This window comes from Lasioglossum baleicum, chromosome 1 (genome assembly GCF_051020765.1).
Source record: "Lasioglossum baleicum chromosome 1, iyLasBale1, whole genome shotgun sequence".
Taxonomy (NCBI): domain Eukaryota; kingdom Metazoa; phylum Arthropoda; class Insecta; order Hymenoptera; family Halictidae; genus Lasioglossum; species Lasioglossum baleicum.
Genome location: NC_134929.1, coordinates 4,401,105 through 4,422,229, shown reverse-complemented (window position 1 = coordinate 4,422,229; position 21,125 = coordinate 4,401,105). Strand labels below are relative to the sequence as shown.

General features: G+C 47.3%; 2 protein-coding genes and 1 pseudogene across 3 annotated transcripts in view; 1 reads left to right on the top strand and 2 right to left on the bottom strand.

Moving 5' to 3' along the window:
* Positions 1–10,585: 10,585 nt before the first annotated feature.
* Positions 10,586–11,686, bottom strand: LOC143210944 (uncharacterized). Its single transcript, XM_076428275.1, has one exon. It carries the CDS (start codon positions 11,684–11,686, stop codon positions 10,586–10,588), a length of 1,101 nt encoding a protein of 366 aa, XP_076284390.1.
* A 1,161-nt stretch (positions 11,687–12,847) lies between these two features.
* LOC143210941 (uncharacterized) lies at positions 12,848–15,121 on the bottom strand. Its single transcript, XM_076428261.1, has 3 exons — positions 14,942–15,121; positions 14,237–14,384; positions 12,848–14,127 (listed from the first exon to the last, which is right to left on the bottom strand). Exons 1-3 carry the CDS (start codon positions 15,119–15,121, stop codon positions 12,848–12,850), a joined length of 1,608 nt encoding a protein of 535 aa, XP_076284376.1.
* A 5,830-nt stretch (positions 15,122–20,951) lies between these two features.
* LOC143210934 (protein lin-54 homolog) overlaps positions 20,952–21,125 on the top strand; it is a 110,210-nt pseudogene continuing 110,036 nt past the window's right edge. Inside the window, exon 1 of the transcript XR_013009356.1 lies at positions 20,952–21,002. The product of XR_013009356.1 is annotated as a protein lin-54 homolog (transcript). The remainder of the gene's footprint in view (positions 21,003–21,125) is intronic.

The window sequence follows — 21,125 nt, the reverse complement described above, 5'->3', positions numbered from 1 at the left end:
AAGACATCCGGGGTCCCCCATCGCGAAAAAATTAACCCTTCTAGGGCGTCCGCTATTTTCGGACCGGTTGCACGTCGAAGCGGGGTGCACTCTATCCACTTTGTGAACAGATCCTGCATAACGAGAAGGTACGAGTTGCCGGACCTGCTCGGAGGGAACGGACCCATAATGTCGGCAGCTACTACTGTCCAGGGCATGTCGACTCTGCGCCGACCCATCAACCCCGGTGGGAGTGTTTGTTCCACCTTCGTGAGCTGACAGGTATTACAGCGTCTTACGTATTCTACTGCCGTTCTATACATGCCTGGCCAGTAGTAGCGGGTGGCGATACGATGATAGGTCTTTTCGACCCCTAAATGCCCTGCCTGTGGGTTGTCGTGCGCCTCCTGCAGGATCTCGGTTCTCCGTTCCTCTGGGATTACGAGTTTCCACTCGTTCCCGTCGGAACCCAGCGTTTCCGCGATCAACGGATCTGTTCTTCGACAAAACAGCTCCCCGCCTCGAATTGCCCCGTCCGGAAATTTCTCGGGATTTTTCTCGACTTCCGCAAATTTTCCCTCGTACCACTTTGGGCGAACCGCGGCCACGATATGAGTTTCCCTTTCGGTATCCCCCTCCCCCTCGTAAATACGCGAAAGTGCATCTGGCACTTTATTAAGGGCTCCCTGCCGATATACTACTTGGAAATCGTATTCCTGCAGCTGCAGGGCCCAACGCGCTAATCGACCCGTGGGGTTTTTCAGAGTTCTCAGCCACCGTAAACTGTTGTGGTCCGTAATTACCGTAAATGCGTACCCTTCTAAATATGGTCGAAATTTTTGTACTGCCCAGACAATCGCGAGACATTCGAGCTCTGTAGCGGAATATTTTCGCTCCGGTAATGTGAGTGATCTGCTCGCGAATGCTATTACGCGTTCGACCTCATCGACCTCTTGCGTTAATACCGCGCCTAAACCTACCTTACTCGCATCCGTCTGCAGAGTAAATGGGGTTTCGAAATTTGGGCACGAGAGGGTAGGTGCCGAAGCGATCGCGTCCCGTAAGGATTCGAAGGCGCTTTGTTGGGCGTCCTTCCACTCCCATTCGCGATCTTTACGTAATAGACGGTTCAGTGGTTCGGCAAGTGTGGCGAATCCCGGAATGAATCTTCTGTACCAGGAGGCCATCCCGAGAAAACGCCGCACCTGCTTCACCGTTTTCGGCGGAGGATACGATAAAACGGGTTGGATCTTCTCCGCGTCCACCTTTAATCCCTCTCGGCTCACCACGAAACCCAAATACCGAACTTCTTGGCAGCAGAACTCGCACTTATCAGGATTTATCATTAGACCGGCTTCCCTGATTCTATTCAATACGCGTTTGAGCCATTCGAGATGTTCTTTGAACGTTTTGGTGACGATGATTATATCGTCTAGATACGAAAACGCGTGAGGCTCCATTTCTGGGCCTATTAACCGGTCCAATAATCGCTGAAAGGTTGCGGGTGCTCCTGTCAGCCCATACGGCATGCGGCGGAAATGGAAAAGACCTTTTCCCGGTACCGTAAAAGCTGTTATTTCGCGGCTTCCTTCCTCTAACGGAATTTGGAAATACGCTTGACTGAGGTCGATGGTCGAGATATATTTCGCGGCCCGTAACTTGTCTAGGATTTGCGTCATGAGCGGTAACGGATACGCATCTTTCTTCGAGACCTCGTTAACTTTTCGGAAATCGAGACAAAAACGGTATTTACCGTTGGGTTTCTTAACCATCACGATCGGACTTGACCAACCACTTTGCGATGGTTCTATTATGCCGTCGGCCAGTAGCTTATCTACTTCCTTATATATGGCCTCCTGTACTTTCGGGGAGACGGCATAATATCGCTGTTTAATCGGGGGATGGTCGCCCACATCGATTCTGTGGCTAGTCAAGTTCGTCATTCCGGTCATATCGTTAAATTCCGGTAACGTGGTCTCGAGAAACTCTTTTAATTGCCGTTTTTCGGCTTCCTCAATCGTTTGTAGACCACAACATACGGTGTCGGGGTTAGTATTCTCGAAAGGGAATTTCTCATTTGGCCGTTTCGCAAAATACCACACTGAATTGTGGTATTCGGCTACTATGCCGAACTTCGCGATTGAATCGGTTCCTAATAGCAGGGGTGTCACCAGATTGTCCAGGACTCGCGCAAATATATCGCGTTTCTCTCTGCCTATTCTTAACGAAAAACGTGCCTCCTCGATTGCTCGATCCACTGCGCCGGTGGCGAGGAGGAAATAGCAAGGTTTATCTGTTGTTCTAATTTCGATGATTCTATCCTCGACGTTCTCGAGGGTTTCTCGGCTCACAAAGGTCAGCGATGAGCCCGAGTCTATTAAAGCGCGGGTCGCGAAATTGCCGATGTACGCGTCGACGGTCAGTAGCGGGGGTCGGTATTCCTCCCCATTTACAATTACGCGGGCCGATATTAATTCGGGTGAAGTCTCTCCTGACCCCTCGATCGACTTCCCCCCTCGTTTCCCGACCGTTTACTGCACCTTCGGCAGCGATTTATCGTAACCCCCTCCGCTCCGCATCCGTAGCAGTGCAGCCGCAGTTCTTCGCGGCAGTCTCGGGACAGGTGGCCAGTCTTACGACAATTCCAACATTGATGCTGGTACCTCCCGGTAGCACGCGGTTTATCGCGTCGCGGCCATTGTTGCACCGCCACGGCTGCAGTCTCCTTCGGTGTACGAGCTGGGGGTTCGCGGGATGAGCTACGTGATCTGTTCCCGGGTCGGTATCTGTCGTGTCCCCCCGGCGTCGACGACAGTTGTTTACCTGCCCCCGACTCCCGAGGTTTGCGAAGTGCTGATCCGGTTCGAGATTCTCTACGGAAGGGTCGGGAGAGTCGACCGCCCGACTCGTCACTTTCTCCCCCGCTAGCGGAGGATATCGCGTTCGCGTACCCAAAAGTGACAGACTTACCCCTTCCGGGTGCTTTTACGCGTAGACGTCTACTGGGATCGAATGCTAACCCGGGGTGCACCATTTCCGATGGTTTAGGATTCCCCCGTTTTCTACGCTCTTCGACCCGGTCCGCCTCCACTAACTTATCTGACGCGTCATCGACCGTGTTTAACGACTCTCTTGCTATCGTTTGTCGCAACGATAATTTCGCGCCTTCATACAATATCCTTGCCATTCTCTCCTCTGACCACCGCGGCTGTAATTTATCGAACATCGTGGTCATGGCCATTATGTACTCGCGGACGGGCTCTGTCTCATCCTGGAATCGTTCTCTAATGTTCCGTTCCAGGTTGAATTGGTATTCGGGGTCCCCGAAAAATTCTCGAAACGCGGTCGCGAATTCCCCCCAAGTCCTGCAACGACTTCCCTTGCGTTTGTGCCAACGCTTTGCTGTGCCCCCGAAACAAACTGCTACGCAGTCGATCAATTCTATATCGTCGATGCCGTGATACTGTTTCTGGTGTTCCAGGTCCTCCAGAAATTCTTCTGGGTCCTCTCCCTCTTCACCAGAGAACTTTAGCCTCCATCGCCTAATTATTTCGGCGATGGGGGTTCCTCTATAATTTAACTCTCGGGGTCTCGCTCCGCGTGGCACTTCCGCGTCGGGGTCGTCGCGTGATTCGGGATTCGCACGGGATTCGGGGTTCGTGCTCGGCATTCTTGGTACCGGACTACGGCGTCGTTCGGGAGACCAAGGTCTCCACCTTTGATCCTGCGGGACTCTCAAACTAACTTCGCGGGGCGGTGATCTGCCGCCGCCTTCATTTTCCTCTTTCTGACTAATGCGTAAGGCCGTTATATGGTCTAACGCGTCCCCGTAGTCCGATTCTCCGCCGTCGTCCCCATGTTCCTTTTTCGGTAAATTTAACGAACTTCTCATTTTGATTCGTGAACCTCGACACCCAACTCGAAACAGAGTTTCTGTAACCGCGGCCGTATGACCCGAAATGGAATTATTCCCGATATATCACGTTTTAGACAGAGAGGGTGCGTTTTCTTTTTCGTATCGCTAATTTTTCTCGTAATTATTACGACGCAAATTTTCCTTTTACCGACACGAATTCCGACTTTACCTCTACTTACTGCCTTTCCCCCAGCCCTTTCTCGCTCTCTCTATCGCGCCAAAAAGGGGAAAACCACAACCCAATCAAAACACTAAATCGGACCCTTTTCGTCAATTTCCCACGCACCTGCCCGTCGACAGTATTACTGCGCGGTCGCTAAGATACTACCGGTAGATTTTCGCAAATTATTCGCCAAATTTCCTCAAGAAACTCGCTAAAAGGTGACCATTATTTTTCCGCAAATTGTTCGCTAATTTCCGAAAAACAAAGCTCGCAAAGTATCTACTACTAGGATCCCGCAAATCTCTTTATTTCCGACTAGCGCTAGTCGTTTCACTAAAATATTTCATAAAAGGGCCCCCGCAAATTTTAATTACTTGTTAAACTCTCTAGAGTTCAATCGCAAATGGGTTATATTCGTCTAGACTACGGACGATATACGGACGACAAACCAACTTCCTCCACCACATGTATAACACAAAAAAAAATTTTATATAAAAAAACCGTTTGCATGTGGGATTAATTTTTGGGAAACAGCATGAACATAATCAAAATATAACAACGAGGTGAAATTATGCGAGAATATCGCAGCCGCGGGTGGATTACGCTATATGCGGTACCTTCCCCGCGACCGAGAGTTTTCTCTCTATTATCAATTCCCAATAATTGCAATTAAACAACCGTGTGCCATTCCGAGAAAAAAACAATTTGCATAAATTATGACAATAAGTTCAATGTTTAAATATTAGGAGTTGGTGATTATTGAGGAAAGTGGAATGGTATACAAGAGGAGAATAATATGAGAAAAATGTATCGGTATTGTGGACCTTTACGGGCGGACTACCTCTAGGGGCGATCCTAGTCCCGTAACGGTATTACCCACAATAACCAAATATAAATTGTCCCTCGTATTGGGGATTATTGGGGCGAAACTCAAGATTCCTGGGCGGGTCACACTCGGTGGTGTGTCCCTCTCCCGCGAAATCCAGTGTTACCCCTCCGCCAATAATGAGGTCCAAACACAATTAAATAAACACAGTAAATATGCACAGTATATAATAAAAATTTTTCCAATGAAATAATAAAAAAAAATCAGACTGCGAAGGAAGCGTGATCGGTATTGATTGAATAACGTAAATTTTCTATTAGTTTTTGATTTTGTTTAATCTTGTATAAACTTTAATTATTTTATCTGTACTATGGCCAACGTCGCCTAATGCCAATTTGTCAACCTAGAGTTACACTACTAATATCAGCAACAGATTACCCGAAGGTCCGTTAATATTTATTAAATAATGGATTGAAATTGGAATCAATAATGTTATCCAGACGGAACAAAATGAAATTACCGAAATTATTACTATTATTATTAGTACACTGTGTGCAATTGCGTCGAGAGTACGCGCGATCACGTTTCCTTTTCTGACCCTGAATCCTGAAAATAAATTTTGTACACCCGGTATATTGTAACGGCGGAATGGCACACGAAATTCGAAAATATAATGAACAAAGACCCTCGTAGAAGACCTTGAACAGAGAACAGGCTGTTGTAAATACGACGTGACACCGTAATATCTTTTCAACAGTATGTTGCTGTGTTTACGAGGTGTTGGTTCGTTGGTTCGAGCGAGACAAAGAAAGTACCGCTCAAGGACGGGTCGTGTTTCTCTACTACGCGACCGTTTCGTTCGCCCGATTCAAATTCACACGTTTCGCCTTCGAAATTAGAATTTTCCCGTGAGAGCCTCGAACTTCCTCACGCGTCTCTTTTTTAAAAAGCCTATCTCAAATCGCTTTTTACGGCGAGATTTCCGCAATGTTCGGGCGCCAATTTGTCACGGCGTTTATTTCCCGGCGAACCGAGAGATAACCGCCTTCGAGAAATTATGGCCTTGCGACCGGGCCACGCTCGGTCGCGCGACACGTGGTCCTCTCGAGACAAAAGATCTTCGCAGATTCGAACGGAACGACAAATTTGGACACGAAGTGAACGGGCGCCAGGTACTATACCGTACCACGCGAAACTCTCGAACGATTCGATCGGTTCTCAAAACGACGTCGAATCTGCGAACATCATTTAGGCCGGTGACGGCCGCGAATGGGTCCAGGGAACCACGTGAGGAAAGGAACGGGGCATTCCCCGCGACGAGAACGTTTCTCACGGTAAATGAAGCTACTCTGTTGATTTCGGGCAAAATATAGTCGTTTATTAAAACGAGATGGTCATACAATCCGCCGGCCGTTGCCGGCGGTAGTCAATAGCTTTGCCGGCGCGAACACGAAAGTGACGGCGGCTGTTCGGCCGATCGCGCGGAATAACTTCTATCGCGTCGAGCTCGGTCGTCACAGGACTTCGCGTGAATTTACAAGCCACGAGGGCACGAATTCGACCGAGCTCCGGTGACGTACGCGTTCCTAATTCGAGACTGGGCGAAGTGTGCGAACGGTGAACGACACGAAACGAATACGGCGCATTATCCTCCCGAGGAACGATCCGAGGGTACCCCGAAGAATTACCGGGCGAATATCGTGGGTCCCGAATAGCTCGTGCACGAGGATTCGGCGACACACGATCCGCGGCCTCGCGAGCCTCTCAGGAGAGCGACTCCTGGTCAACGGTAAACGCGGGGAAACACGCGGTACACCGCGGTACGAACTTTCGCGAACTCAAATAACGTCCCCGAACCAACACGAACTGGTCACAAAATTATATCGAAATGAAGCCTGACCGGCACTTACCAATATCGCTGTAATGGCGGCAGTCGCAAAATACTTTTTGAATCGCGGTCTAAGGTTCGCACGTCTTTACTAATTGTAGTCCTTCGACCCAGTGGCCCAGTTCGAGATGCTTCGGAACGCGGAAGCGAGTTTTCCCCCCACTCTCGTCTTCGGCGACGCTCGGGCCAATCACGTTGTTTCTGGGCGCAGGGACGACTCGATGACATGTCGGCCCGGGCCTTCGGTATTTTCTATTTTCCGAAGCCCGGCCGATATAAGGCGGTAAGTCGGCATCCATGGATCCGAGCCGTTCCGGTGTAGCTCTCATGGCATTTTCCGGATGAGACGTCGACGAGGGTGGACTGCTGATCGTCCTTATGTTTAACAGCCTCGTCGCTTTCTCCGGGTTGACAGATCCGGGCTCGGTCCAATCCTCGCCGTCTTCCTTGCCAGCGGCGCCCTGTGATTGGTGTTCCGAGCGTCTCCGCTTGCGGCCTTCCGCCAATCGGCGGCCGGAGACAGGTATCGGGCTCCTCGCCGATTTCGGTGGTTTCTGAAAACTCTTGTCGCGCCCGGCGGCGCGACATTCAAATGCGATAATTCTATTCTTTTGGGCGTTCGGATGTCCCAGGGAGAGCGCTCGTTATAACCGTTTCGTTATTATGCCGCTTTCCAGTGACCCGGTCTTTCGCTTAAGGTTCGGAGTGACGTAGGCGGAATCTGCCACGTCACACTCCATGGTGGACATATTGGAATGGATTTACGAAAAATGGATTTTTTTTAAGATGTTAGAAAAGTCACTTTAATAGATAATGTATAAGAAATTTTTTTTAAAATTTCTATTGATTGGAATTTCGAAAATAAATGTACAGGTTACGATTTTTAACTTTTTTATCTGTGCCTATAATGAAAATTTAAGATATGCCTTCTGTGGCGGCCCGTGCAACGAGCACGGCGCCATATTTGCGTTGTATGCGTGGCGACGATCGTCCTCGGGAGGCCGCGAAGAAACAATCGAATATCGTTTCCGAGGACGGTCGTCGTTTGTTGAAACAGGCGAAGGCACGCGAGCCGGCATGTTCGATATTCATTCGATCACGAGCAGTCGGCAGGAGAGGTACCGATTAATAAAGACAACTCAAGCGAAATATCGTAATTCATTTCACCCGTTGCCCCACACCTTCTAAACAGAATTGGGCAAAATATGTAATTAGATACTTTCGGATCACGAATAATAGATACAAAATTTTTAATTAGTTACTCTCGAAGATATAGATACAAAAGTGACTTGTATCCGACGTTTAATTAGATACTTTTGTATCCGAAGCAGAAGGATCCGAAGCTACGGATACATTTGTAACTAGTTTCTGTATCTAATTCAAAGATCCTTTCGGATCCTTCAAGATCCTTTTGACCAGGTCGAGGCTTGAATGAACACGTTCCGAGGCCCGAGGGCCGGGGGATTGCTCGGCCGTGTTTATTGCACCACTTGGCCTAGGCGCCCGAGGCCCCGATGATGGGCAAAAATATTTAATTGGATACTTTTTCCAAGATATCTTCACGAATAAAAGCAGTAAGTACTGGCCGAATTCTATCGAGTATAGACTTTTCTTAATCGGAAGAACGCCACGAACTGTCTCGTGGCACTTTCGTGAGGGCATCACGGAAAAATAAACAAGTTCAGGATTCACTTGTCAGGGGTTTCATACCGAACTACCTGGCTTCACGAGTCGTGAAGATATCTTGGAAAAAGTATCTAATTAAATATTTTTGCCCATCATCGGTGCCTCGGGCGCGGGCGCCTTGCCCGAGTGGTGCAATAAACACGGCCGGGCAATCCCTCGGATTGCGGAACGTGTTCATTCAAGCCTCGAGCTGGTCAAAAGGATCTTGAAGGATCCGAAAGGATCTTTGAATTAGATACAGACCATCGTCGCCAATTGTTCCACGCTTCTCCGAGCTCGCGTTTCGGTGGACCGAGTAGCTGAAACACGAGTCGGGAGAAGCTGAGTCAACGATGGAAATGATCAAGATCCGCTAATGTAAGTTTAATTAATCATTTACAATTCAATCAAATATGTTTTTTATTTAAATGTATTAGATAATCAAATATTTCATAAATTCAATTTTTCTAACTATACAATCTGTTTAACCAAGTACAGTTTTTAAATATGTTAAATTTTGCAACAATCGTTTTGAAACAAATCAAGTTTGAAACAAATATTTTTTTATTAGTTAACATCTTTTTTTAACAGAATCTTGCAAGGAAAATTGTCTAAACAAAGTATATTTTTGCACAGATAAAAGTTTTCGTATAAACATCCTTTTATAAACAGAATTTTCTAGGTAATTTAAATCGTTTCAACAAATATAATTTTTTGAACATGTAAATAATCTGTATTATTTTTAAAATAGGTTTAAGTAGATTATAATACATATTTAAATAGAGTTAAAAAAACTTCAGATTTGAATAATAAAATGCATTTTCCTATTTGCAGAATCATCGCTGTCATCGCTGCCTGCCAAACGGCAGGCTTCCTCCATCGGCTTTCACCTAGTTAATTCTTATTGTATCCCTATTAATAGTTGTTATGTATTATAATAATTATTTATTTGTTTTATATTATTTGGATTATTATATTTGTCTATGTATTATAATATTTGTTTTTTGAGTGTGTGTGTGTGTGTGTGTGTGTGTGTGTGTGTGTGTGTGTGTGTGTGTGTGTGTGTGTAATAAATGATATTAATTTGTGATAATAAATGATTTTTTGATTGTTTTGTTTCGCCTTTCTTTTATTTTCCAGTCCATAGTTAAATTCCGACTTTCAAACTAAATATAATTTCTAAAAGTCCTAAGTAAATAGTACCTTGTACATACATTTTCTAGTTTGTTGGAAGTAGAGCTTAAATGTTGTTCAATCTTTTTTGTTTAAATAAAAAATAAAATTAGTTATTCCGTACAACGTGTCTAATTCTGCAATCCTGTCTTTTATTTGACCTTATTAAATAATTATATTTTGCAGTTATTTTAATACAGGATATTTCCCTCATTTCGTGAAAGAAATGAATCTTAGTTACATATAATATAATATAATATAAACTGTTTATTGTCCGGACTGACAAGGAGAGCGCAAGGCCTTCGGGTCACCGATTTAGTTGAGATTTCGTATTGTTTGCGCGTAGGCGATGAAGGGGCGGATAACTAGGACTATCCTGACAAGGATATGCAGTGAGGTGTTGGTTAAAGAAGCCGGATGCTTTGGTCACAAAAAAGTCTTTATCGCTCGAAGCGGAATTGGAATCACTGTTTTACTATAATTTTGCGATCAGCACGATAGCGATAGACACCGATCCGTAATTAGTTCACGATTCACCAAAACGCGATAGGCGCGGTTATAAAGTTGTACGTTCGAACTCAGGAAACGGATTTCAATGTATTCAGCGAGAGTGCTAAAGGACGTTACGACAGGTCGATCCGTAATCGTAACGGGTACGCGCGGCGCTATCGATCGAGGCGAGAGATCGATTGTTTTGATCGAGCCGCGTTTGTATTCGGACGCTCGACAATCGAACCGTGGAATGGTCGATTCCGGAACATACCGCCCGCCTCGGATGTGTGCATCCGATAACAATGACGGGAGGTACGACGAAAGAGTATGAGCCGAATCACACGCTTGACAGTCGGTCATCGAAGATCGTCGCGAAATTCTTAAATGAAACGCAATTTACACAACTTATAGAATCTAGATTGCTTAATTTACCTATATACAAATGTGACCGCCCGCCGTGATAGAACAGTTGGTCGTGTCGAACTATGTTTCGTCCGCGTTCGTCGCATCATGGATTTCGCTAGTGTTTAGATCCACGGGGAGGAAACATAGCTTAACGATAGGTCGTTTGTACTCGGCGCTGGCAGTCCGAATGGTAACTACGCGAGTAATATTGTCCGATCCGGGATGGCATTTGACTATCCGCGCGAGTTCCCACTTGCACGGAGGTGCAAGGGCGTTTCGGAGAAGGACGACACGACCCACCTTCGCGAGGTGACTCGCGGTGCGCCATTTCGCGCGTTGTTGCAACGAGTGCAGATAGTCATTCGACCATGCTTTCCAAATACTTTCCGACAACTTTTTTAGGAGCTGCCAACGAGTCAAACGCGAATCGTGTACATCCAGGAGAGTGACGGCTGGAGTGGTTGTGATCGCTGTGCCGATAAGAAAGTGACCCGGTGTCAGAGCGGTATAGTCCTCCAGATTTTCCGAGCACGGTGCGATCGGACGGGAATTCATGCACGCCTCGATTTGACATAAGACGGTAGTAAGCTCTTCGAATGTGAGAGTGTGAGACCCGATAACGCGTTTTAAATGATACTTCATACTTCTAATTCCGGCTTCCCACAACCCGCCGAAGTGTGGAGCTGAGGGGGGAATGAAGTGCCATTTGACTTGATCACTCGCGAGTTTATTCAACAAGTTCGGATCGCGCGTAGCGGCTCGGAACACCGCGGTCACTTCCTTATCGGCGCCCTGGAACGTGGTTCCATTGTCGCTATACATAGCGAACGGTAAGCCGCGACGCGAACTAAAGCGATTGTAGCATGCGAGAAATGCATCCGTGGTGTAGGACCCCGCCAATTCGATATGTACCGCGCGAGTTGTCATACATATAAACAACGCGACATACGCTTTGGTTGACTTGTGTCCGCGACCTGGGGTCGTTCGGACAAGGATAGGGCCCGCGTAATCCACGCCGCAGTGTAAGAACGCCCTTTCGGAGCGAGTAACGCGTACCGTTGGAAGTTCTCCCATCAATTCGGACGGAATCTTAGCGTTTTGGCGAGTGCATACGACGCACTTATAGAGAACTTGGCGCACGATAGGACGAGCGCGTAAAAGCCAAAATTCTTGTCGCATTTTAGCTAGTATCAATTGAGGGCCTGCATGTAATAAACTTAGGTGTAGGTGGCTGATAAGCAGCGACACGAGAGGATGCGAAGCAAGGATAATCGGGTGTTTGGTTTGTTCGGATACTGCCGCATTCCGAAGCCGCCCGCCAACGCGAATCAGTCCTTCCGAATCGAGGTACGGGTTGAAGGAACTCAATGGACTTTGTCGCGGAAGAGGGAGCTTCTGGTGCAAACGTTGAAATTCGATTGGGAGTACCGTTCGTTGAATAGTTTTGAGCCAGTACGTTCGTGCTCGCCGAATTTCTGTTGTAAGCAGTGCACTGGGAGTTAGGCTAGTCTCCGAATGATCTTCTACTGCCGATGAGGACGACATGGAAGGGTTATTAGTTGGACACAGTTTTGCAATAAAGCGTAAGACATAAGCGGTTACGCGAAGAAGCTTGGTCCAACTTGAGAATTGCGTGGCTAGATCCCACGCTTCTGGGGAAGGAACGGTATGAAGAGAGGTAGGAACCCGTTCCTCCAACGAAGTTGTTGCTTTGACTAACGAGGTCTTGCAGGGCCACGAAGTCGAAGTCAATTTGAGCCACTTCGGGCCGTGCCACCATAAGGAGTGGTCAACGAATTGCGGAACGCTGATACCGCGGGAGGCGCAATCGGCAGGATTGTCTTCCGATTGAACATGGTGCCATTGACATGTTGGCACGAGCTCCTGGATGTTTGCAACTCTGTTCGCGACAAACGTTTTCCAACGCGAAGGTGGTTGGCTAATCCATGCGAGGGTAACGGTAGAATCGGTCCAGCCATGCATTTCGCATACTGAGTCTCCGAATGAAGCTCGTACGAAAAACATGAGACGAGCAAGGAGCAACGCGCCGCATAGCTCAAGGCGCGGGATTGTGAACGATTTGAGCGGAGCGACTTTCGACTTCGCAGCGAGAAGAGAGACGAGGATGTCGCCGTTGCGAGTTGTCACACGAGAATAGACAACTGCGGCATAGGCGTTTTGCGAGGCGTCTGCGAAGCCGTGCAGCTCTGTTTTCTGCACGTGCAGCCCGTGGCCTGTCCATCGAGGTAAAACTACCGATCGAAGAAGGGGAAGTTGGGTGCAGTATGTTGACCATACTTCGCGGAGTTCGCTCGGGATTGTATCATCCCAACCACACTTCTACAGCCAAAAACGTTGCATTAGAATTTTTGCAACGACAACAACGGGAGCAGCCCATCCTAGCGGATCGTAGAATCGGGCGATAGTTGATAGAACTTCCCGTTTGGTGGCGAGAATGGCATTTTTTATCCCAATATCGAAACGAAATGAATCTGTTTCGGGATTCCAATTTATGCCGAGGACCTTTAAGTTGTTGTCAGGTAACAGCGGTTTACTCGCCGCGAGACCATGATCTGAGGGATCAATATCCGCAATTAATTCAGGGCTGTTACTGGCCCATTTGCGCAATTTAAATCCCCCGGATTGCAAAAGGGAAGTCACGTCGTTACGAGTTTGACGTGCTAACTGTGACGTGTCTGCACCGAACACGCAGTCGTCTACGTAGATTTGGTCGCGAAGTACCAACTGCGCGAGAGGATATTTCGATCCTTCGTCTTTCGCGAGTTGTTGGAGGACCCGTAGAGCGAGATAAGGAGCGGGACCGGTACCATACGTAACGGTCATGAGCCGAAAGTGTCGCAAGGGTTCCGAGGGAGAAGACCGCCACAGAATTCGTTGATAGTCCACGTCCTTGGAGTCTACGAGGATTTGCCGGTACATCTTAGCAATGTCGGCGATAAAGACGTAGCGAAAACGACGCCATCGAAGAATTACAGCGGCTAAATCTGTCTGCAATTTAGGACCGATCAATAAGTGATCATTTAGGGATTTCCCGTTCCCCGTGATCGAGGAAGCGTTAAAGACTACTCGAAGCCGTGTGGTAGCGCTATGTTCTCGAACGACGGCGTGATGTGGTATGTACACGGATTGAAGAGGTTGAACCGTGGACGAATCGGTAACCTCGACCATATGACCGAGGGCCTCGTACTCGCGTAAGAATTGCGAGTATTCTTCCGAATGCTGCGCGTTTCGTTGTAACCGCTGTTCTTGTCGTAGGAACATGGTCTTTGCCGCGGAGCGAGAAGGTCCAATATCGATGGGAGGTCCTTCAATAAAGGGCAAACGAACGATATATTGGCCGTTCGGAGCTCGAGTGTGCGTGCGTTGAAAGTGTTCCTCGCACTTTTGTTCTGCGGGTGAGAGCCGCGTGACGAACGGTAACTCTTCGACTTCCCAAAATCGTCGAAGTTCAACATCAAGATTTGACGAAACGTTGCAGTGGAAACTCGCGACGGAAGTAGGAGAATGGGACGTGGACGACGAAACGGGACCGGAAAGGATCCAGCCTAACGTGGTGTTTTGAGCCGTAGGCTCATTCACCGTGCCCTTTCGCAAGCCATCTAAAAGAAGTAACCCGTATTGATCTGCACCGATAATTAGCTCTATCGGAGCCGAGTCAAAAGTGTTATCGTCCGCCAATTCCAGATCGCGAATATGAGGGAGACTTACAGCGGTAATCACGCGAGACGGTACATAATTTGACAACGAGCTTAAGACGTACGCTGTCATGGAGTATACGGACTCCGTTTTGCACGACGCGATGGTAAACGTTGTCGATGAGCGACAAGCGACCGCATTCTTTCCGATTCCCGTTATACTAACAGAAACGCGAGAGCGCGGGAGTCGAAGACGTTGTGTTAAATTCTCGGAAATTAGAGAAATGACCGATAAGCAAAAGAAATATGTTTTCCCGGGCGGGAATCGAACCCTAGCCCACCGGGTAAGTAAGTCTAGTACGTTGCCACTACGCCAGGATATTACTTGTTATACACTTTCTCTACAATAGCATATTTCTACTACTGGTTATGAAAAAACTTTGTTTATAAATATCTCAACAATTATTGAGTGTTTGCCCCTACAATGGTATATATTCGTGAAAGGGAGATCGTAATCTATAAGTATACGAAATCTCAACTAAATCGGTGACCCGAAGGCCTTGCGCTCTCCTTGTGAGTGTGGAGACAGGTTCTTGTCCGGACTGAGTGTAGAGACGGGTTCTTGTCCGGACTGAGTGTGGAGACGGGTTCTTGTCCGGACTAAAAGAGATGATGGCAGCCAAAAGTGGCACGGCCAAAACTCGGGCGTGAGCACTCTCATATACTCTCTGGCATATATAGAAAATATAACTAGGAAATATAACCATAAACTAATCACCCAGCACAACTCATGATGGTAAACAACAGCTGAATTCTCGTTCTGTGCGCAATCCATTTTGTGTCCAATTCTACATGTGCGCAATTCGTATTCTGTGGTGTGCAATCCCGCTGTGCGCCAAAGAGCTGTGTCCAATTGAGCGTGCGCCATCTCGTTGTGCGCCATCGTCTTGTGCGCCATAGAGCCACCCCCACATCATATGCATCTGCTTGTCTGTATTTTTCATGTCCAAAATCCTTGAATGGAATTCCGTGTATGTAATTTCTAACGTAAGTAACAGTTCTTCTGTCTGCGTATGACAAATCGGAAAAATCCATGTCCAGTTTAAAATCGGCTTTTTCAAATGAACCATCATGCATATTTATTATTGCCAACTCTTTGCATAGAAATTTTTTGCCAACCATGAATCCGTCCATGTCCAGGATTTGCATAATTTGATTCTGTTGGATATTTAGGTTTAACCTCAGTGGAATACCGTAAATATATATATCTTTATTATAAGATATGTAATACAAAGTAAAAAATACACGTGGCCGCAACGCCCTAACCTCACTTATTCCAATACCGAAAAACCGCGTGTTGTCGTAACGCTTAACCGAACCAGCCTTCACGACTCGCCGATCCCCCGCTAGGGGCATTGGGCATGCGATTGCACACATAGACGTGCCACTCGGTGATACGTCTTGACAGATTCATCTAAATAAAAAAATAAAAAAAGTTTTTAAAAAAAAAACAACGTTTCAATCATCTTGCTACCGCACGGTTGTTAACAAAATATTCCTTTCAACTTTGATTTGATATCATTCGTTAAATTTCCAGTTCTCAAAAATATAATTACACTTTGCATCCAACGATGCGATGTTCGCCCGTTTCGATGTTGTTCAATATCGCGGACGGGGAATTGATCACCGGCCATCGCGCCACAACTTCACTAAATCTTTTCGTGTAAGTGAAACATACGCGACTCGTTGTGTCGTTTCGCATTAAACGTACCACCAATGTTTTCAGCTCGATGGAGAAATGATCGCTCAAGTATGAATTTATAACGTGAGACCAAGCTAAATTTTTCAACGTTGGTGCTGTCATTTCATCTTTTTTCCTCGATACGTTCATTCCACAAGTCTAACGGACAGTATGCGAAAACCGTCACGTATGGAGCAATGAGGGATCTCACATGAAACAACACCAAAGATATCGCTCGAGCATCCGTTGATGCGCCACGGTATAATTATGAATACCGAATAACTTTTACCACGATAAAACGCTTGCAACGATGGAACGTTTGCGAAAACTACAATTCACATTCCATCGTGTCCTTATTGAATAACTTTTTATCACGACAAACGCTTGCAACGATGGAACGTTTGCGAAGACTACAATTCACATTCCATCGTGTCCTATTTATTCATTGCTACATCCATAGATAAGGGTGATGACTCAGCAGCTCTGCCCTTGACCTAGATGACGTCAGAAAGAAGGGGGTACCGCCCCTTAAAGATAAGGGTGATCACTCAGCAACTATTCCGCTCTAAGGTATGTCCTTGGCCTAGATGACGCAAGAAAGAAGGGGGTATGACTCAGCAGCTCTGCCCTTGGCCTAGATGATGTAAGAAAGAAGGGGGCGGTACCTAATGAATTAGCAGCTCTGCCCTTGGCCTAGATGACGTAAGAAAGAAGGGGGGTATGACTCAGCAACTATTCCGCGGTATACCCTTGGCCTAGATGACGCAAGAAAGAAGGGGGAGTACCGCGAACCTTAAAGATAATGGTGATGGCTCAGCAACTCTGCCCTTGGCCTAGATGACGTAATGCTTGTGCAATACCTGTCCTTGAAAAGGAGTATCATCTTTCAGAGGGATTGTCCCCCTGCCCCACCCCGCGAAAAAATATGATGCAATAAAATATGACGTAATATATGCTTGCGCAATAGCGCTCTGCGGTACCGCTCAGGGGGAGTACCGCCCCTTAAAGATAAGGGTGATGACTCAGCAACTCTACCCTTGGCCTAGATGACGTAAGAAAGAAGGGGGTATGACTCAGCAACTCTGCCCTTGGCCTATATGATGTAATGCTTGTGCAATACCTGTCCTTGAAAAGGAGTATCATCTTTCATATATGCTTGCGCAATAGCGCTCTGCGGTACCGCTCTCCCGTGAATTGGAAAGTTTCTCAGAACCGCCTAAAATGGGAAGTGGCTTAGAACCCGTGTATATACCCCACTCGCGTGGTCTATAATTAGAGTTAGCATGTAATAATATATGAAAATATTCAATATGATCATCTGTTAACCATTCGTCTTTAATGATAATTTGCATATTATTAAAACTGAGCGGTAGGATATTAATACTATTAATTACAGACATGACGAATTATACTTTCTATCTAGTACACTATTCTATTGTATATGATATTATTTGACACTTGGCAAGTTATGAAAGTTGACACTTGGCAGATTATGAATGAAATGAGAGATCTATTTCGATTGCGACTTTTTCGACTTCCAATGACAGACGACGAGCCCGAGCCCTGCCGAATGATCCGGAGAGTTGACGAACGAAACACGTGTGTTAGTCCTTTTGGCTGAATGTGTGCGTGTAACGCGTATACGTATTATGTTGACGAAAATTTCTTAATGAAGGAGAAGAATTGAGAAGAATCAGAAGAAAAATCTTACCATTTCTGACTGATCCATGACATGATATTACGATATCTCTGTCATACGTGGACCGATTTTATTGAATTTTGTCTTATTCGAAAGCTTATATGCGGTTTACGTAAGAAAAATGCCTTTCAATTTAGAAAATATTGCAGCCGTGATGAGATATTAACGAAAACAGTTTCAGGTTAGGTTAGAATGCCCGGTTTACGAGTAAAAGATACGCAGTAGCGACAGTTGACATCGATACAGGGTGTTTGGTAATTTTTCATGTACTTGGCGTCGAGACGCTACCGCGTCTCTAGATATAATTGTGGGTACTTGCTCTATACAATTAGCTTGTAAAGAGTCGGTAACCCCAGTATGTAAACCTTCTTTCTTCACCATCCCGTACCATTTATTATACCTTGAATTACCTATTCTCTCCCATCTTTCCCCTCTCTTTGCCTTTTCTTTTCTCTTTTCACTATTTCTTCACTTACAGACCCTGTCTTCTCCTCTATCATTTCAACCCACTCTTCCCTTTCCCATCCCCTTTCCTCAAAAAATTCCTCTCTCTCCCTTTCCCACCCGTCCCTTAGCCTCCCTTCCTATCCTCCCAACATTACCACGCTAGTTACCCTCCTTTCCCTTCACTTAACTTCTTCTCAACTCTGCACTCCCTCTCATTAATTCCCTTTGTAGTTCCTCTCTAACCATATATCCTGGTGTATATCTCCCTACCCCTAATACCCATTTCAAATATCTCTCTTGCAGACTTTCTATTCCTCCCTCTCATTCCACCCCCACACCTCGACTCCATAGCTCACCACAGGCCAGACTAACTTATCGAATAGCCACACCCTTCTACCCCAATCCTTACCAAACTACCTTTTCCCTATACCTCACACCTGCCCCATTATCGCCGCCACCTTCCTTATCCTTTCCTCTACATGAACCTTCTGCCCCCATCTCTCATGATCGTATACAGGGTGTCCGAGAACAAGTGTCGTTCCTTGAAATGGGAGGTTCCTGAGACCATTCTAAGAGACATTTTCCTTTGCACCAATGTCAACTGCGGCTTTGTTTAGGAGTTATTAACGAAAAACACGGACCAATCAGAGCGCGCCCTGGTCCGGCGCGCCAAGCCGCGCCGGCAAGCGAGTGTCGCGGTACGCCGTGACGGCGCGGCGGCCCAGGGCGCGCTCTGATTGGTCCGTGTTTTTCGTTAATAACTCCTAAACAAAGCCGCAGTTGACATTGGTGCAAAGGAAAATGTCTCTTAGAATGGTCTCAGGAACCTCCCATTTCAAGGAACGACACTTGTTCTGGGACACCCTGTATACCCCAGATATTTATATTCCCTAACCTCCTCTATCACCTTATGTTTCCATCTCCACGTCACCTTCTTCCATCTCCCCGCTCCCCTTCCTGCATCTCATCACTTTGGATTTTTCTGCGTTCAGCTGCAGTTTTTTCTTTTCTACATACCTTCCTAATACTCCTATCATTCCCCTCATTTCATCCACCTCCTCCGCTAACATTGCCACATCATCCGCATAGGCTAGCCTATATCTTCCTCCCCCTACCCCACTTAACCCCCCCCCCCCCCTCTAACTTCTCCAGCTACTCGTCCATATCCGCCAGCAATATTGTGAATAGCAGCGGATTTAGCAGGCATCCTTGCCTAACCCCCCTTCCTGTCCAAAAGTCTTCCCCTTTCACCTCCCCCACTGTTACCTTGCTTTTTGTTTCCCTCCAAATTTCCACGCATCTCTCTACAAGTCCCTCCCTTACTCCCCTTTTCCTCATCGCCTCAACCAAAATCTCCCTATCCGCTGAGTCAAACGCCGCTTTTAAGTCAACAAACATTATAATTAACCTTATTTCCTTCCTCTTCACATGCCTATTTATTATGTAGTTTAATACATTGTGACGTTGCCTCTTTTCGCTCGGCTTTCTGACCGGCGCAAGGGGTCAACCCCGAGAATTTACAGTCGCTGAGGACGGGCCGTGCGCTGCCGCGCGGACACGGTCCTCTCGGGACAAATGCGATTGACGAGAATACTCGAAGGGAACACTAACTGAACAATTGTTCGGGCGCCAAGTACTCGGAAGTACCGAACTAAAGAACACCAAAGTCTCGTGTTCGCGGAAGTCGAACACGAGCTTCGACTCTCCTCGCAATCGCCGACAGAATTCTACGACACGAACGGCCAGGAGTTCGGACACAGTGGATAACGGGGACAGCCCTCGCGGCAGGACGTTTCTCGCAGGTCGGAAATAAACTCGAAACGATTATGGCTCGAACTAATTTATTCGGTGTCAAATGATAAATTACAGGTGGGCGGCCACGTGGCCGCAACCCGGGAGCCCGCGCTCCTAATACACTTTTGCGATGGATCTTCGATCGCGGAGCGCGTTAGTCGAGATTTCGCGATTCTAGAAAGTACGGTACGACGGTACAATGCAAGTCTCGCGAGAGACGAGAATTCGCGGGACGCAGATGTACGGCGCAGTTTCGACGGACTGTCGCGAGATTGACGAGCGCACTGAACTGTACTTTACCGAATTCGCTAATATCGAAACTATCCTTTTCCGACGCGGCTCCTTAAGGAAGACTTCCGACGAATCGAAGGGGAGACTGCTCGAAAAGGCTCACAGCGTTCTCCAAGAGAACGCGAGCACCAAGCACGAGGCCAAATGCCTCGGCTATCACCAATTGTTCGAGGACGATACGCACTCGCCTCGTCCTCGCACTAAATATCGAGCCAACACTCAAATACGACCGAGGATCACTTGTCGACTTACCGTGGTAGACGTAGGCTCGCCGGACCTTCTACTTCAGGCCGGTAATTCTGCCTTCGGTTCCTACGCTCGCTCGGAAATAACCACCCGCGTCGCGTGTCCGTTGTACTACGGAATTCGGACCTCGGAAGTTCGATGGATCTATGGAAACGACTCGTCTACTCGATAACCAGCGCGACAGTGATCCGCGGATTTGCCTCGACGGAGCGCTTCGATTATCGATCTCCCCACTCCTTTCGCCCTACCGAAATTCCCTAGGGGCGCACCCGCAACGCGACTACGACTAGCCGCAGGATCGAACTATCAGAACAGGTCGTCGGGCCCCCGACCTTTCCAACACCAACTACCGATCGTCTTACGACGACCGGGGAGGATCAATCCTCCGAGGCGCTCCTCCGCACCACCCTGCCGGAGCCGTCTGTAGCCAGGTGAGACGACGGCGGGACCACCAAATAGCTGCTGACCTGCAGTGGCGGCTCCTTTGTCCCAGATCGTCGCCTCCGAGTTTATTAGCTCGTGTGCAGCGGTGCCCCTTGCTACTTCTCCGGATCCGGAATGTTTTTGATTATGGCCAATAGTTCGTCGTCGGCTGATCCTATGATGCGGGGCGCATTGTCGGTATTTGTCGCTCCCTAGGTACGTTCCTGAAAGTGGCCACTCTCGGCGCGTGTAACAGATGGCATTAGGAGCGATCTTCGATCTTAATAACTTCCTTAAGGAGCGCTCAAGAAGTGACGTCGC

What these genes read in the sequence shown, in the direction of transcription:
- LOC143210944 (XM_076428275.1), bottom strand. Translation starts at nt 11,686, where the DNA reads ATGCGACAAGAATTTTGGCTTTTACGCGCTCGTCCTATCGTGCGCCAA.
- LOC143210941 (XM_076428261.1), bottom strand. Translation starts at nt 15,121, where the DNA reads ATGGCGCACAAGACGATGGCGCACAACGAGATGGCGCACGCTCAATTG. An exon ending in ACCATCATGAGTTGTGCTGG is followed by an intron (nt 14,385 to 14,941) that starts GTGATTAGTTTA and finishes CGTTTCTGTTAG; the next exon opens with TATAACGGGAATCGGAAAGA. An exon ending in CGTCTCGCGTGATTACCGCT is followed by an intron (nt 14,128 to 14,236) that starts GTAAGTCTCCCT and finishes TACTTCTTTTAG; the next exon opens with ATGGCTTGCGAAAGGGCACG.